The 12,703-nt window shown below is 50.2% G+C and overlaps 1 protein-coding gene across 9 annotated transcripts in view; it reads left to right on the top strand.

Moving 5' to 3' along the window:
- The window catches only part of Ulk4 (unc-51 like kinase 4), a 295,125-nt gene that overhangs the window by 47,818 nt on the left and 234,604 nt on the right, over window positions 1-12,703 (top strand). For all 9 annotated transcript variants that reach the window (XM_039082734.2, XM_039082731.2, XM_063265850.1 and 6 more), the window contains one exon: window positions 10,330-10,491. In XM_039082734.2, coding sequence (XP_038938662.1) covers window positions 10,330-10,491 — 162 coding nt within the window. The remainder of the gene's footprint in view (window positions 1-10,329; window positions 10,492-12,703) is intronic.

The raw sequence follows: 12,703 nt of genomic DNA, 5'->3' as shown, positions 1-12,703 counted from the left end.
CCTGTCTGCCCCTGATGAGCTTGTAGCCGCTGTTCTGCGCTCCATGCAGATGCCTGTCCTGTGACCCCTTGTCATGGAGTGTCCATGATACCACGCAGAGTGCTAGTAACTGGCCTTGCGGGGTAGTGGTCGCTGTTTTCTTGGTGTTATATGACCCAAGGAAAAGCCACAGGCTAAGCACATTAGTTACTGCAAGAGTGAAAAAGACTGAAGTGAAGGCAGCAAGTGGTCTTGGCCAATGTCCCATGGCTGTGAAGAGACACCATGACCACAGCGACTCTTATGAAGGAAAGCGTTTAACTGGGACTGGCCTACAGTGCAGAGGTTTAGTGCGTTGTTGTCACAGCAGGAAGCAGGACAGCTCTCAGGCAGACATGTTGCTGGAGGAGCTGAGAGTTCTACATCATGATCTGTAGGCAACGGGAAGAGAGAGTGACCCTGGGCCTGGCTTGAGCATTTGAAACCCCAAAGCTCACCTCCCAGTGACACATTTCCTTCAAGGCCATACCTCCTAATAGGGCCACTCCCTGGTGACCAAGCATTCAGATCTATGAGCTTTTGGGGCCATGCAAACCACCACAGTGTGTAAGTAAAGTCTGAGCATGTCTTAGCTTGTAGGTCTGTTTTCATGATGGTGCATGTGACATGGGGTCTGACAGGGGTGTGACATGGGATGTCACATGGGATGTGACATGGGGTATGATAGGTTGTGACAGGGGTGTGACATGGGATGTGACATGGGGTATGACATGGGATGTGACGGGGGTGTGACATGGGTGTGACAGGGGATGTGACATGGGGTATGACATGGGATGTGACAGGGGGTATGACATGGGATGTCACATGGGGTGACATGGGCTATGATATGGGCTGTGACATGAGCTATGGCATGAGGTGTGATAGGAGATGTGACATGGGTTGTGATGTGGGATGTGACATGGGGTATGACGGGGGTATGATGTATCACATTTATTAGTAACATGAGAGTGTGTCCTCAGCTGTAGCCAGGACCCATGCTCAGGCTCCTCACTCAAGGCTTAGACCAGGACACTTGGTGGACACTGGGAGCACAGGTGGAGATGACAATCCTGTGGACACGATGTCCTGGCCTTTTGGAAGGCAGGGCCAGAGGGCAGGTGTGAGACCTGAAGCACCAGGGTCCTCTGCTGGCAGCAAGCAGGCCTGGAGCCGGCAGGCCTTGGGCTTCCTCTCCTTCTTTCCTGAGCTGAGGTTTCTCTCCAGTCTTTCCTCACTGCTTTACTGCTGAGTTGGAGCAATGGACCCAAGGCCAGGTGGCAGGGATTTAAGTGTTCACAAAGCAAACAAGATACAAATGCTTTAGTGAACAATAGATACAGTGGACCGAAGGTGGGTGGAGGGAGAAAATGGATATTAATGAGCTATCCACCCCTGGGGCGATGGGGATTTTCTGAGAAAGTTTAGAGAAGTGTCCTTTGTGTGTAGAGTGCGACTTGACAGACACAAGGTGGTACTCACTGTCTTCAGGGGGTAAGTGTTAGTGTGGCCACTGGTCTAGAGACCAGCCGTTGGGGTGGAGGCTTCAGGAGCTGGTCAGGCTCGCCATGGTGGGCATTGCAGGTCCTGGATCGGGCGGGCACTGCAGGTCCTGGATCGGGCTCTGTCTGTCAGTCCGTTTGTCTGGGAGAGCATGAGTACTCTGCTTCTTATTTTTACCTCTTGTCTGTGGGCGAGCTTTGCAGATGACACAACATGGAGAATAACATTTGATCACTACATTATTACCATTTTAAAATTGATATAGTTTTAAATATTAGTAACATGCTTGCCTTTTATACCATGAATTATATATAGTGTGTGCATGTATGGACATAGGTGTGCACATGTGTATGTGAGTTATATATGTGTGCATGTGTGCCCATCTGGGTACATGCATGTACTTGTTGAATTATGTTTTCATAAAGGGGAAGGTTGAAGTTTTGTTATAATTTATGAAGATTCTCTGATTTGGAGAAGCAATTGAGCATGGTCTTGGCAGTGTTCACCACCACCAAATTGCAGAACATGCATGGTGTAGCGTGTGAGTCTGTCCCCTCCTTGGTGTATAATGTGAGTCTATCCCCTATGTGTTGTATAATGTGAGTCTATCCCCTGTGTGTTGTATAATGTGAGTCTGTCCCCTGTGTGGTATATAATGTGAGTCTGTCCCCTGTATGGTGTGGCGTATGAGTCTATCCCCTGCGTGGTATAGTGTGTGAGTCTATCTCCTGCGTGGTGTAGCGTGTTTCTGATGCAGTTTGTTTTCTTAGCAAAAGGTGGAAAACTTTGTGAATCTGTTGTTGTGAATCTGATGTTGAACCCATATACCCCTCGTGGGTGGGGGTTCCAACCTAGGAATCTCTTCCCCTCTGGGATTACATCTTATCTATTACTTTGAAATATTTATTTACGTATGTAATGACACAAGTCGGAGAACTTGGGGGAGTGATTTCTCCCTTTCCCCCGTGTCCTTTGCCTGCTGAGCCCTCTCACTGGACCTCATCCTCGTTAGTGGAATAAGAACCCCTGTGACTCCGGTCAGGTTTCCATCTTTGAGTGCACAGCCAAGCACAAGGTTCCCCAGTGCTGGCCTCTGGAAGGGAGGGCTCTGTGTTTCTCCTGACACTTCGAAGGAAGGACTCTAATCCAGGACATGTGCATGTTGAGGACACGCACAGCCTCTGAGCTGCACGCCCAGCTCAGCAATTCTGTCGTTTACAGCTAGGCTGGGGCTGGTGAATGCTGTCTAAACCACAGCTCCTCTCAGCCCGGAGAATGTGCTGCCTGCCTGTAGATTTCCCCCACCAGCAGGGTGTGGGGAGCCCACATCTCACACTTGATATCGGGTGTTGTGTCAGTCGTAGGCAGTGTGCAGATCATCTGACAGCTTGGGAAGATGGTCAGCCTTTCCATCATCCGCCTGCCTTTCCTGTCATCCGCCAGCCTTGGTCTCAGGAATGCTTGTCTTACCTTAAATACAATTTACCTTTTGCTTTGTAGGGAGCTGTACTGCTGAGACCCATTGCTAGGAACTACTCCAGCCATCAGTAAAGGGGAAAATCACAGAGGGACCCTGAGCAGCTGCCACCATTCTACCCCATCTACCTTATGGAGCTGAGTTTAGAAACCATGCATTTGTGCCTTTTCTTAAAAACCATGCATTTGTGCCTTTATTTTCTGAATCACTGGGAAAATTGCACACGCAGTGCCGCTCTGCCCAAAGAAATCCATATTTGTCTCCAGTGATTATGTGTTGCAGGTGTTTAAAAAAGATTATTTTTAACTCTGTGTGTGTGTGTGTGTGTGTGTGTGTGTGTGTGTGCACACACGTGCATACAGGTGCCCACTATGGCTGGAAGAGGGTGTCAGAGCTGGACATACAGACATGTCTGCCACCCAGCGTGGAGACACATGTGCTCTTAACAGCTGAACCATGTCATGGGAACTTCTGCGTTTGATTCTGCAGGTTGTCCTCTCACCTCCACACATGTACTGTGGGGTGTGTACACAGCTTGGTAAATAAACGTAAGACGTAAGTCCCTGTAGCTAATGCAGATACGTTCATGTGTTCACTACGGACTTTCTCTCTTATCTGTTCATACTTGTATGCGTTTTTGTTCAGTTTTAGAGATGGTTTCATGTAATGTGTAGCCTAGGCTGGCCTTAAACTCCCGGTCTTCCCAGTCCCCCTATTCCTCAGTCTCTGTTCTCCAGGTGCTGTTTCACAGACTTGTCTGCACATCTGAGTCCTGATATGGTTGTTTGGGGTCCTTTGTGGACTCCCAAATGAATGTTAGACTTTCCTCCTGTTCCTGTAATAGTAGTGTTGGGACTTTGTTAGCTAAGCCATTGAATTTTTTGGCCATGTTAATCCCTCCAGCTGGTGAACCCGGACATCTTATCGTCATCCAAACCATCTCAGATTCTTTCCTCATCATTTTACAGTTTCAAGTCTTTGATCTTATACTTCTTTGGTTAAATTTATTCCCATGTTTGCATTACAGATTTCTCTGAATTCTACTTCAGATCTCTCTTTGAGAGACAGTGATCAACAGTGAGAAAATGTGAGGGAACTGTCGTGTCTTTTTTGGTGTCCAGTGAGTGAGCTCCTTGGCTCTGACTGGAGCAGGGGCTCCCAAGGAAGGCTCTTGCCCTTAGATTCCCACACCAGCCGCTCTCAGTCCTTGGTTAATTTCCATCATCAGCAAACACCCTAATCATTCTGTACATTTTTCTTTCTTCACTCAGAATTAGTAGTCCATGATCTGTGTCTTAAAGGGCACCTAGGTTTCCCCTGGTGATTGTAAAGTTGACTAGTTTTTTTGAGTAATTCTGCAGAAGCCTGTTGCAAACCCTTCTATCTGTTCACCATTCTAACTGGGTGCTACCTAGGAGAGAAGACCTGGGAATCAAGTCTCAGGCAGTGGTCAACCTTATTCAGAGCATCAGACATTTATGCTGGGGGATAGGAGGAATCACGTGAGTAAAGTGTACAATCACAAGAACAGGCTGCGAGAGGTAAAAACACGTTTTCCAGAGGAACAAATAACAATAGCCAGTTGTAATCAATCCTCTAACATAAACTCGGTCCTGTACACGCATCTGGGAAGGTACAGATGTGGAAGCACATTTCAAGAACAGTTCAGTGTTGAGGTCACAAGACTCTTGCACTCAGAATCTCCCTCATGTGACTCCGTTCTTGGGCTGTGTTCTGACATCTGTCCAACACTCCATCTAGATAAAAGAGGTATATTTCTGGTCAGCATGGCATTGTGGGCACAAGGCTTCCTCTGCAGGACAGCACAGGCATTGGTCACTGTCCTTGGTGAAAGCTGCTTCACTCCTCATGGAGGAGCCGCCGTGGACCATGGGAGTCAGAGTGGCATTCTCTCTCTCTGTCTCTGTGGGCCTCCCCCTTCCTCATTAGTAAGATTTCTCCTAAAGGAAGATTTTATCTTAACAAAAGTTTTACTGATCTCTTTATGGCTTTGTTTTGAGTGTTGCCAAATATACAAGACAAGAATCTCTAAACAAATCGAATTTGGTTTTTCTTACGATTTTCCTGGTGCTGAAGATGGAGCTAAGCACTTGCACAGTCGGGGCCTGTGCAGTCTTCCACTGTGCAGCCGCCAACGGATGACTGGGGAGAATTCTTACAGAAAGACCCCACAGTGATTACATTTATAGGGTTTTCCTGCCCCTGCGGTCTCTCTAGAAGAACTCTCTTTAAATGCTGCCCCATGTTCATGACACCTCTATGGATTTTAGTCTCCAGTTCTGAGTTCTTCTGTATACATTGAAAGCTATATCAGATCACGTGTGATGTTGAGAGCTACAGTGGATCACGTGTGATGTTGAGAGCTACAGTGGATCACATGTGATGTTGAGAGCTACAGCGGATCACATGTGATGTTGAGAGCTACAGCGGATCACGTGTGATGTTGAGAGCTACAGTGGATCACGTGTGATGTTGAGAGCTACAGTGGATCACGTGTGATGTTGAGAGCTACAGCGGATCACGTGTGATGTTGAGAGCTACAGGGGATCACGTGTGAAAAGTTAGGAGCTGCAGGGATTACATTTGCAAGCTTCTCACCACTGTGGCCCTCTGAAAAGCAACAGGTGACAGCTCTAACCAAAGGATCACCCACATTTATTTAATTCATAATCTTATTAAAACCTTCTTTGTTGCTGGAATAGCTGAGCACTCTGGTTCTGGAGTTTTCCATATTTACTACGTTAACCGACATTAATTGCAAAGTGACTCCATGCTTAGTGAGGACTGAGCATTCGCTGAGTGCTCTGCATACACCAGCCTTTGAAGGGCTCTCATGTGTTCGATCTCAGAAATACAGTAAGGGGGAGCATGCCAAGGGTTCCCCACATTCAGTGTATCGATTGGTTTTATTCCAGTGTGAGTTCTCTGCCGTGCCGTGCCGTGCCGTGCCATGTTACTCGCCTTTGTAGCTGTGACAGAATCCCCGGCTGGTGCGTCGTGAGGGAGGACGGGCTTATTTTGCTCCTGGTGTGCAGGTGCACAGTCTACCAAAGCTGCAGCTCAGTGGCTGGGGTTCCTTGATTCCTCATATCTCAGTGCCCAGGAAGCAGAGCATGGAGAGTGGTGAGCTTTTCCTCTCTCCAGTGTTTTTATTCATCCTAAGATCTCAGATCATTCACAGTTGGACTTCTCTCCTTAGCTAATTGTCTCTGGAAATGTCCTCACAGACTTGCTCAAGGGTATCCCCTAGGTGACTGTAATCAGTTAAGCTGATAGTGAAAATTAACTGTACTTAGGGTTGAATTACCCTAAAAACCTTTTCCTATTTGTTGTTTTAAAAGGGTTTCTCTCCAGCGTGCCTTCCCTGAGGTCCCTAACATGGAGTCCCAGCGTGCCTTCCCCTGAGGTCCCTAACATTGAGTCCCAGCGTGCCTTCCCTGGGGTCCCTAACATGGAGTCCCAGCGTGCCTTCCCCGTGGTCCCTAACATGGAGTCCCAGCACGCCTTCCCCGAGGTCCCTAACATGGAGTCCCAGCACGCCTTCCCTGAGGTCCCTAACATTGAGTCCCAGCGTGCCTTCCCCGTGGTCCCTAACATGGAGTCCCAGCACGCCTTCCCTGAGGTCCCTAACATTGAGTCCCAGCGTGCCTTCCCCGTGGTCCCTAACATGGAGTCCCAGCGTGCCTTCCCCGTGGTCCCTAACATGGAGTCCCAGCGTGCCTTCCCTGAGGTCCCTAACATTGAGTCCCAGCGTGCCTTCCCCGTGGTCCCTAACATGGAGTCCCAGCACGCCTTCCCTGGGGTCCCTAACATGGAGTCCCAGCACGCCTTCCCTGAGGTCCCTAACATTGAGTCCCAGCGTGCCTTCCCCGTGGTCCCTAACATGGAGTCCCAGCACGCCTTCCCCGAGGTCCCTAACATGGAGTCCCAGCGTGCCTTCCCCTGAGGTCCCTAACATGGAGTCCCAGCACGCCTTCCCTGGGGTCCCTAACATGGAGTCCCAGCGTGCCTTCCCCGAGGTCCCTAACATGGAGTCCCAGCGTGCCTTCCCCGTGGCCCTAACATGGAGTCCCAGCGTGCCTTCCCCGTGGTCCCTAACATGGAGTCCCAGCGTGCCTTCCCCGTGGTCCCTAACATGGAGTCCCAGCGTGCCTTCCCCTGAGGTCCCTAACATGGAGTCCCAGCGTGCCTTCCCCGTGGTCCCTAACATGGAGTCCCAGCGTGCCTTCCCCGTGGTCCCTAACATGGAGTCCCAGCACGCCTTCCCCTGGGGTCCCTAACATGGAGTCCCAGCGTGCCTTCCCCTGGGGTCCCTAACATGGAGTCCCAGCGTGCCTTCCCCTGAGGTCCCTAACATGGAGTCCCAGCGTGCCTTCCCCGTGGTCCCTAACATGGAGTCCCAGCGTGCCTTCCCCGTGGTCCCTAACATGGAGTCCCAGCGTGCCTTCCCCGTGGTCCCTAACATGGAGTCCCAGCACGCCTTCCCCGTGGTCCCTAACATGGAGTCCCAGCGTGCCTTCCCCGAGGTCCCTAACATGGAGTCCCAGCGTGCCTTCCCTGAGGTCCCTAACATGGAGTCCCAGCGTGCCTTCCCTGAGGTCCCTAACATGGAGTCCCAGCGTGCCTTCCCCTGAGGTCCCTAACATGGAGTCCCAGCGTGCCTTCCCCGTGGTCCCTAACATGGAGTCCCAGCGTGCCTTCCCCTGGGGTCCCTAACATGGAGTCCCAGCGTGCCTTCCCTGAGGTCCCTAACATGGAGTCCCAGCACGCCTTCCCCTGAGGTCCCTAACATGGAGTCCCAGCGTGCCTTCCCCTGAGGTCCCTAACATGGAGTCCCAGCACGCCTTCGCCGAGGTCCCTAACATGGAGTCCCAGCGTGCCTTCCCCTGAGGTCCCTAACATGGAGTCCCAGCGTGCCTTCCCCGTGGTCCCTAACATGGAGTCCCAGCGTGCCTTCCCCGTGGTCCCTAACATGGAGTCCCAGCGTGCCTTCCCCTGAGGTCCCTAACATGGAGTCCCAGCGTGCCTTCCCCGTGGTCCCTAACATGGAGTCCCAGCGTGCCTTCCCTGAGGTCCCTAACATGGAGTCCCAGCGTGCCTTCCCTGAGGTCCCTAACATGGAGTCCCAGCACGCCTTCCCCTGAGGTCCCTAACATTGAGTCCCAGCACGCCTTCCCCTGGGGTCCCTAACATGGAGTCCCAGCGTGCCTTCCCCTGGGGTCCCTAACATGGAGTCCCAGCGTGCCTTCCCCGTGGTCCCTAACATGGAGTCCCAGCGTGCCTTCCCCGTGGTCCCTAACATGGAGTCCCAGCGTGCCTTCCCTGGGGTCCCTAACATGGAGTCCCAGCGTGCCTTCCCTGAGGTCCCTAACATGGAGTCCCAGCGTGCCTTCCCCTGAGGTCCCTAACATGGAGTCCCAGCGTGCCTTCCCCTGGGGTCCCTAACATGGGTGTGCTAGTGGCAGCATGTCCCACATTCAGTGTATTTCAAATTTATTTCCAGTGTGAGTTCTCAGTAGTCCTAAAGGGGGAGAGCTCCAGGGGAGACACTTCCCACCTGCTGCCTGCCATATTCTCTTGTATGAATGTTTCATGTTATGAATCCCAGCTGGAGACCTTCCACATTTGTTACATCCTGAGGGTTTTATGCTATTTTGAGTCTATTCGTATTTTAAGTAAGGAGTGAATAATTCTGACAGATATGTTTACTTTATCACTGCCACAGTTGCATCTCTGTTGCATCAGTTTTTCCTTATATTGAATGGGATACAAACTCTCAATGAAAGATCCTCCAAGATACTGGACCCATGGGGCTTCGCTTCAGTGTGATGCTGGTCTGCTGGCTAAGGAATCATCACTCAGTGTAATGCTGGTGTCCTCACTAATGCATCACTCACAAAGGCCTTTCCTAGCTATTGTTTTGTTCACTTTTTCAGCAGAATTGATTTGTGATGTTCCATTAAAGATGACTAGAACATAGTCTCATAATCTTTGTGGCCATATTGGTTTTTTTTTTTTTTTTTCTTTTTTGGTTCTTTTTTTCGGAGCTGGGGACCGAACCCAGGGCCTTGCGCTTCCTAGGTAAGCGCTCTACCACTGAGCTAAATCCCCAGCCCCGGCCATATTGGTTTTTAATTTTTTAAAATTACTTTCAAGTGTGTGTGTAGGCTAAAGGACAACCTTAGCTGTCTTTCTTGGGGATGGACAGGGACACACACACACACACACACACACACACACACACACACACGCACACACACTTTTCGAGCCTGAAACTTGCCTCACAGGCGTGATGGCTGGAGAGCTGGCCTCGGGGACCCACCTATTCTGCCTCCCCAGCAGTGCGATTACTAAGCCTCCACTACCTGCCTGAGTCTTCTTATGTGGGTTCTGAGAATCAAGCTCAGTCCTCTTCCTTGCAAGACAAGCACCTCACCAGGTTCCTTCCCCAGCCTTGAGTTTTCCGCTGTAGAGCTGTGCTCTCCTGTCTGCCAGGGAATGGTTGATGAGGCGTCAGAGACAATGAACTTTCTGTATCATCCACTGCTGAAAGTTTGCGTAGCATTTAAGCACTTGAAGCTTTGCATTCATTCACTCACTGTGTGTGTGTGGGCACGCACACACGCATGCACGCACGTGCACATGCACATATGGGCACACATGCGCTATGGTGTGCACTCAGAGGCCAGAAGACAATTTGTGGTTCTCTCCTTCTATCATGTAGGTCCTGTGGACCAAACAGGCCTTTGGGATCGGCAGAAAGCACCCTTACCACTGAGCCGTCCCTCCAGCCCTCCTCAAGAACATTTGTGCTTGCTGAAAGCAGTTTGACGTTTGAAAGTGTTGAAGTTTGCTTTAGCCCGTGGGTGATTTGGTCACCCCTGAGGTCATGTCTTTCTCGGGAGTCTCGGTCCTGTGTTTGAGTGGCTCTGTGTTGCAGCTGTTGCTGCCCAGATCATCCTTAGCCAGGCCGAGCTGGGGTCGCTCTGATAGCTCTCCATAGTTTAAAAGTTATGTCTGGTTTCACACTGTGCGCATGTTGCTTACATTAGTTACTTTCTGGATCATTTTCCCATTTTGATTTTATTTAAAACAGGTGAAGTTGTGCTCTGCTTCCTGTTTAGTACAAAGGGTTGTGTTTTCCCTGCTCGCTGGTGAAGAGACTGCTGGCCCTTTGTATCGGCCCCATAACAGCCAGAACATTATCCCCAGTGGCTACGAAGAGACCACACACACATGTTCCTCACACGGAGGAACCTTGACTTGGGGAAGCGGCACCTTTTGAGTCTCCCTGCGTTTTGTTCGTTCTCCAGGAGGAACGGGTTGTCAATCACATGGCTGCGAAGATTATTGAGAATGTTTGCACAACATTTTCTGCCCAGGCGCAGGGCTTCACAACTGGGGAGATTGGGCCTGTCCTGTGGCACCTCTTCAGACACTCCACTGTGGATGCCCTTCGGATAACCGCGATCTCGGTGAGTGTTAAATCTCGGGAGGAAGGAGCCAGGGACTTGAGCACTGTGTTTGAGGAAGTGCCCCTGAATGAGGGTCAGTTTAATGAAAAGGATAGAGATGTCGATGGGAGGGATATCTCAGGAGCTGTACCACAGCAGAGTTCCGAAATGGGCCTGGGAGAGTGAGGAACTGCGTGGGATGCGGCATTCATCACTGACTAAAACTATGTGGAGCTGAGTGTGAGAGTTCACAGCCGGTGGGTCCTGGGGAATGCGTACTCACAAGATCACAGCGTGTGGTAGAGGTCAGAGGGCAACCTGGAGGAGTCCCTTCTCTCCTTCCACCACCTGCATCCCAGGGGTCAGGGGTCAAACCCAGGTTATCAGCTTGGCAGCACTGCCTTAAAGCCTGTGGTGCCATCTTGACATCCCCTTCTCTCCTCTCTGCCACGGGGGGAGAGCCCAGGGCCTCACATGCCAGGAAGTGTTCTACCACTGAGCAGTATCCACAGCCCCCCTTTTCCCTTCAGGAAGGTTGTTTGTCTGTCTGTCCTTCCTTCCTTCCTTCCTTCTTTCCTTCCTTCCTTCCTTCCTTCCTTCCTTCCTTCCTTCCTTCCTTCCTTTTCTGTTAGACTAAGTTGTCCAGGCTGGTCCTGAGCTCCTGTAACCCACACAGATCTTTAGTATCTGAACTCCTGCCTCAGCTTCCTGACCCCTGAGCTCCCAGGCCTGGACCTTCAGGCAGAGAGTATATCTTATTAGTCTGGGCATTCATACTCTGTGCTAAATGGTTGCATCCTATGTGAGATGAAGCCACTTTAATGTTCAGGCCTCTGTAGGTCTGTGGCTCACTTGGTGCTGATGGGCAGCCCGCTACTTTTCACGCATGGTTATCATGGCTGGGTATAAAGGTCAATGGTGTGTGAAGGCATGTCATTAGTCTGTTGGACAAATGGGACGCTTCCTCCTGTCATTGTCTCTATATTCCTGGTTGTAGGGTGCTTACACTGTGTTTCTTAGTTCCTCTCACACCACCCTGGGAGGGTTTCACACCTCACTTCTCACACCACCCTGGGAGGGTTTCACACCTCACTTCTCATACCACCTTTGGGGTTGGCTTTACACCTCACCTTCCAGCCTGAAGCCTCTCATCTCCTGTCACCCTCAGTCCTCAGCTGCCAAGAGGAAAATGGAGGCAGTGCCAGCAGCTGGCCTGGCTCCCCTGCTTGTTGTGCTTACCTCTCCTTACACCGTTATCCCAGTGAGAGAGGCTGCTGAGTGGCTTCTGTTAGAGCCCTTTTGCCTCTGAGTCTTCTGGTTCCTTCTTGGGAAACTCACGCAAATGCTTGACTCTGCACTTCTCCAAATGTAGCTGTGGCAGTTTGAATATGCTTGGTCCATAGGAAGTGGCCCTATTAGGAGGTGTGGCCTTATTGGAGGAGGTGTGTAAGCCAGCCCTAACTAAACGTTTTCCTTTGTAAGCGTTGCCTTGGTCATGGTGTCTCTTCACAGCAATGGAAACTAAGACAGTGGAATGTTTCTTTTATTCTTAGATCCTTGTAGCCAGGGTTTAAGGAATCTTTAATTAATTTTCCAAAAAGCAAATGCTGACACTCTAGAAAGTCCCCAGTCTGCATGTCTGCTCTTCACGAAGCCACTTCTGTAGAGAGCTATTGGGGCATAAGCTCCTCCTTTCTAGCCTGTATTTCCTGGCCAGCCCACTTGGCTTTCCCAGGAAGCACTGCCCCCCACTGAGAACCAGCATCCTGGGCACTGAGGCTCTTGGAGAACGCCAGCCCCAGCAGGGCTTGGAGCAGAAGTTGTGTCATGGCCTTCTGCTAGGGAGTCAGCATCTTGTCTGTGGGGAGTCGAGCTGGGGAGTGAATGGAAGAGATAAAATGCTCTGAGCAGTGGCAGGTCGAAGGGCACGTTCACGCTCTCAGCAATTTTACTTATTCATTAGCTGCAGAAATGACAAAGTATTTCTCAGGTACATTTTTCTAAAAAAAGTTTACTTCCATATACTTAAACAGTCTAGGATATACATGTATATATATATATATATATATATATATATATATTCAGTTATATATATCTATTCAGTTATATATCTATTCAGTTATATATATGCATATATATATTCAGTTATATATAACTGAAAATGAGGACAGTGTCATTTACTCCACACATTTGAGTGGCAGTGGTCAGAGGCTTGGCATGGCCTCTCTTTCCC

This window comes from Rattus norvegicus, chromosome 8 (assembly GCF_036323735.1).
Source record: "Rattus norvegicus strain BN/NHsdMcwi chromosome 8, GRCr8, whole genome shotgun sequence".
Lineage (NCBI taxonomy): Eukaryota > Metazoa > Chordata > Mammalia > Rodentia > Muridae > Rattus > Rattus norvegicus.
Note: the sequence above shows the minus strand (reverse complement) of the source record. Positions and strands in the feature narration are given on the sequence as shown.